This window comes from Penaeus monodon, chromosome 33, assembly GCF_015228065.2.
Source record: "Penaeus monodon isolate SGIC_2016 chromosome 33, NSTDA_Pmon_1, whole genome shotgun sequence".
Classification (NCBI taxonomy): Eukaryota; Metazoa; Arthropoda; class Malacostraca; order Decapoda; family Penaeidae; genus Penaeus; species Penaeus monodon.
This window is the reverse complement of record NC_051418.1, coordinates 8,749,570-8,754,812: the sequence shown is the minus strand read 5'-3', so window position 1 is coordinate 8,754,812 and position 5,243 is coordinate 8,749,570. Positions and strand designations below refer to the sequence as shown.

At 36.2% G+C, this 5,243-nt stretch overlaps 2 protein-coding genes across 3 annotated transcripts in view; both read right to left on the bottom strand.

The window, feature by feature from the left end:
* Window positions 1-5,243, bottom strand: part of LOC119593983 — a 12,285-nt gene that overhangs the window by 4,561 nt on the left and 2,481 nt on the right. For both annotated transcript variants that reach the window (XM_037943005.1, XM_037943004.1), the window contains exons 2-5: window positions 4,212-4,267; window positions 1,162-2,703; window positions 868-966; window positions 418-614 (exon numbers count right to left, since the gene is read on the bottom strand). In XM_037943005.1, coding sequence (XP_037798933.1) covers window positions 418-614; window positions 868-966; window positions 1,162-2,448 — 1,583 coding nt within the window. In that variant the 5' untranslated portion in view covers window positions 2,449-2,703; window positions 4,212-4,267. The remainder of the gene's footprint in view (window positions 1-417; window positions 615-867; window positions 967-1,161; window positions 2,704-4,211; window positions 4,268-5,243) is intronic.
* Window positions 2,874-4,202, bottom strand: LOC119594233 (HSPB1-associated protein 1-like). Its single transcript, XM_037943303.1, has one exon. It carries the CDS (start codon window positions 4,200-4,202, stop codon window positions 2,874-2,876), a length of 1,329 nt encoding a protein of 442 aa, XP_037799231.1.

The window sequence follows — 5,243 nt, the reverse complement described above, 5'->3', positions numbered from 1 at the left end:
CAATCCTAACCACCATTACCTTCCTTTATCTTTTTTTCTATCACTTTTGGTTTTCATTTCTCTATCTCATTCCTGGACAAGAATGATACATGTAAAAGCAATATCTCTACACTGGAAGTAGATGACTCAGCATCTGGAATTGTCTTGGAGTATCAGATACTTTATATGAACCCAAATATAAAATTCATCCTGAAGCACAGAACAACTGAGCTTAAATTCTCTGAAATATATTTCTCCTAATATCAGGCTGTGTCATTATAGTTACTGGAAATTATATTAAATGCTGCGAATATAATAAATAATTTGTATCTCTATCCATTACTTTTTTTTCAGATCTTCACTTTTATTTGTGCCAGTTTCATATAGGATATAAGTATTTTCTAAACCCACTGCCTTTAAAATCATTATAATACTTACCTTAATTTAAGGGTTCTTATGAGATTAACTTTCTCTAAGTGAGTCATAGTTGTCCACCAATCAGTCCTGCCAAGTATCCGTAAGTCTGGAGTATTTTGAAGTAAAAGCATTATTGTGTCACTTGATAAATCATGCTGCAACCCTATCCTCAGCTCCTCGAGTTTGCGTAGTCCATTTCTGCGCACTGCAAAATGCAACTGTAAATGGAAAGAAAAATCATTATTGTTTCAACTTAATGTACATAAACATTGTAAAACCATGAAAGAAACAGAAACAGCTGGAGTTTTCACTGAATTCATATACAATGCAAGTTATAAAAACTTGAAAACAAAGGATCTTTTTAATAATTACTAAGATTTTACAATATTTATGATTGATATTAAAGAATAAGTTGACTGGTTAAATCTTTGTGTTTTCTCAAATCTATACAGCAGTTACTATCAACTTTACCATGAGATTCTCCAGGTAATTTGTGTATAAAGTTAAGCTTCGAAGCTGTTTGCACCAAGCCAGTAGAACATCCAGGATATTCTGTAGCCCTTGCTCCCTCTGTCAAAGAAATAATTACATGACAAAAAGAAATAAAAGCTGGAATACTACAAGACCACATTTCAGCAGTTGAAGATATTCAGATTTTGTAAATTGTCAAATACAGATCCTAAGATATATTTATTTACTATACTTACTTAAAAAACAATTTACAGCTTATATGAAAAAAAAAAAAAACATTAAATTTTCCTTTACCTCTATTCTCCCAAATTTTCCAATAAACAGGGAACCTTCATAATGAAGATGTGTCAATTTTGTGAATACTCTGACTCCATCCCAGGGAACATCACTCTCCTCATTCTGCGAGCCCAATACCCAAAGGTGAGTAAGCTGCGGGAAACAGACTGACAGACTCCCTAGGTGGTATGCATCCACACACGAGGGCTCAGTCAAGGTTACCTCTGTCACTACATTGCTGATGGGCATAGGATCGTCATTGATGGCAATCTGGGAATGGAGGAGAGACCACTCTAGACCACAAATGGTGACCTTTTTCAAGTGCTGTAAGCTGGTGAGGCTTTGGAAGGAGGATTCTGTCACTCCAACACCACAATGTTGCATGATGATGTACTCTAACTGTGGGCATGCTTGGCATATATACTGAATGTTGTGTTCCTCAGGAGCAACATAGTACGATGTTCTGGGAAGTACAAGAGGCTCAGACTGTAACATCAGGATGTCTTTTATGACAACAGCCTGCAGATCATATCCTCCCTCCACTATGGCATCCAATCTTCGCAGGGGTAGATTCTTCACAATCGCTTTCACACCAACATAAGTGAGCCAAGACTCACTGACATTTAGGTAATGAAGATTTTTCATTTTTAACAAAGCAGGAACGCAGTCAGTGAAATCAGTAATTTTTCCAAACTTTTCCAATGAGTTTGGATCTAAGCCAGAGTCAGTTAAGGCCCCATATTTTAAATCTAGATATATCAAGTGGGGACTGTTTGATGCTAAACCCAGTAACAACTGGTTAATCTTACTACTAGGAATTTTAATATGATGTAAAGTCAGATGTCTCAGCATTGGCATCTTTGTCAAAGCAGAAGAGAGAAGTTCAAACTTACTGATGGAATATTTCCATACATTTTCTCTCTGGCTAATTAACATTCTTAGACTGGTTGCATGTTCTAAGGCTTTAAGGTATTTGGCTGGGTTTCTTGTTGGGAAAATGAACTTGTCGACATCTATCTGTGTTATGGATGGAGATAACAGCATCAGAGCCAACTCATCTATGATATCCAAGACACAATTTTCCACAGCACAATTTGTAATATTGTCAAATATTGGTGCTAGTTTATCAAGAAATTCTGCATGGAAATTGGGTGGGATTGATGCAAGCAAGTCCCTCAAGAAAGAAGCACATGGCTCAATGTCTTTGATATTTACAAAACGATACACAAGTTGCTGCAGAAACATAATGCTCTTCTTTACAGAAAGAGACGCTAAGGTCTGAACACTATTTTCACACTCAGCCATGGTCAATGAGATTTCTGGTCCCTCTCAAAGTACACAACAAAGAATGGAGTCTCTCATTACATTATGGATGCACTTTACACTTATCCTTTACTTTATCCTCTTCCATGAACTTCTAGGATTTGATCAACAGTCTTTGCCAATTCATAATCTTTATTTATCATTTCCAAATGTTTCTCTGTGTAAATCATTCAGTGAATCAAGTCTTATCATTCTTGAAAGATATTCCGATTCATCCATTTTATTTAGCACAACAGGCTGGAATACAAAATTATGTCATTATAAATACAGCAAAATGAAATAATGTTTATCAAGCACATAATGGTATTACAAAATAATATGGTTAGCAATCCTTAAAATATAACAAAACTGAACACGGTAATAAAAGCAAATAGCTCATGTTGTAAAATAAGCCTAAATCTCAGTAATTATGAAGGGCCATGGAGTTTTTCATCTAAAATCTTTTTCATCTGATCAATTACACGTGGGTCAGTGAAAGCATCTATTAAAATCTTTAGGTGAGAAAACTGAATTTCATCTGGCAGACTATTGTATTTCTTTGCACTTTTCTCAGAATCTGTATTCTTTTGCTCACAATTACTACTTGTTCCATAGTAGTCTTCAAACAGTAATTTTTCAACCCTGGTTATGTTATAACTTCGACACCATTCCTCATTTGTCCAGTCAAAAACACCAGTATGCGCACCTTCACTTTTTTTAGATTCCTGTTTTCCTTCTGTGTCTGTGTTCTGGAAGACTTTATGGACTAGGAGGTTAAGAAGATCTGTAGAGGTCATAGTTGCCATATTCATCATATTAGGGTTAAATGCTGAGGATATGAGATCAACTGACTCAATACCCTGACACAGAGATCCAATCTGGTGCATCACAATGGCTTCCTTTACTCTTTCATCATCATCAGAAGGTAGCTCTATCCATGTATTCACACTCACAGCAAATTCTATATTTTCTACTGAGTGCCACCACTGATTTGGAACAAATAACACATCCCCAGCCTCAAGTGTAACTACATGAGGAGTGGTCGAGACCAATCTAGGGTGTGAAGAAGTATTAGGTCGAGGAAAGCCCACTTCACTGTATATACTTGACTCTTCATATGGCACACGTGTGGGTGAAAGGTATTCTGACTGAGACTTTGGAAATAGTACCCATCTCTTTTTCCCCATTACTTGAGCAACAAGATTACATCCATATGTGTCAATATGACATGGTGTATTAGCACCTGTGCTTCCTATCCATAGTGTACTATCAGTTAATCCCCTCTCAGTGAAACCAAATGTACCCCAATCCATGGCTCCCAATAAGTGCTCTGGGTGTTCTAAATCTTTCATGTAAAAATAATCAAAATAGGCCCAATGTGTACTGCAGTTTACCTGAGACCCACATTGACTCAAACATGTCTTCTGACCTTTTATCCACTCTAAAAAGTCACAATATTTCATGGACACCTTCATGCACTCTGTCTCCCACTGTGGAGACTTTAGCTGGTCACCCTCCTTAACCCTCGCACCAACACGAAACATGAGGTTGTCATCCCCAAGGACTCTACCCCAGTCTTTGACCTCCCATTCTAAACACTTCCACTTTCCCTTAAGGTAGCCTTTGAACACTAAAGGTTCATTCACGTCATTCAAAATTGCTCTTCTAATAGTCTGTGGATTCAGAAGACTTGTCCTTTCAGGGCAGAGATCTTGAGAGCATTCCTGACGTGCTTTCTTTAGGACTGGTACTGCCATGTCTTTTACCTTTGAATATCAATTTTATTTTCTCATATACAGGTTCCATCACCATACTGGTTCATCTGAAAAGACATAAAATGAATTAAATTATGGACAGCATTTCCATTCACCCTCCTTTTCTCCCTCTTCTTTTGATACTTACATTCATATAAATAGCACTTCTTAATTAATAAAACAATACATTTAATATACTTGTTGCTGCTGAAGCCAAAAACATTATATAATTTTATAGTTTCACTACTATAAATCATTTTGAAAAAATCTCTATCATCATAATCTTCCTCTATTACTTCATACACAAACACACACAAAAAAGGCATATATTTTAATATTAAGACATTCCATTCAAGCATTGCAATGTTATAACAGAGTCTGTTATAGTCATGGGGCTCCGTGTATATTAAGTAAATCTTAATAAATCTGCAAAATATTTGTCACTGGTCAACATGTGGCTAACACATTTACCAGCATTCAAGTAAAGACCAACAACTTTCTCACAAATACATTTCAGACAACAGAACTTGTGCACCTCTGTGCCTCTATCTTTAACTAGAGAACCAGTGCAAGCTCTAGTTTGACACAATATATGCAGTGGACCATTGTTAGCAGAAGAATTATGATGACCACTACACACTATGCCACTATCATGTTGAACTTTATTTTGTAGGCCTTCCACCATATATCACAACAAGGTTAAAATTCCAAGAAACATTTTTTTAATTTCCAGAATGTTATAAAATAATACTAATATTCTTTGTCCTGTGTCAAAGATTTCCATCACCATACTTACATCTATACACCTCTTTGTCATGGGACTTGTGGAAGGTAGCTTCATACACATTATTACTATGGTTATGTTTGGTTAGGTTAAGTCCTGACTAAACTTTTTGAACTCAAACTATAAAAGCTATTTTTTACATGTGCAGTGCTCTGTTATATTGGATATAGCTTCCCTTCACTTGAAGATATGCTTCCAAGCAGACGAGTCTTCATTTGCAGCTCTTGCAAAATTCTGTCAACAAGCAAGCAACACAACCA

Coding starts and splice junctions, on each gene's coding strand:
- LOC119594233 (XM_037943303.1), bottom strand. CDS start 4,202: ATGGCAGTACCAGTCCTAAAGAAAGCACGTCAGGAATGCTCTCAAGAT.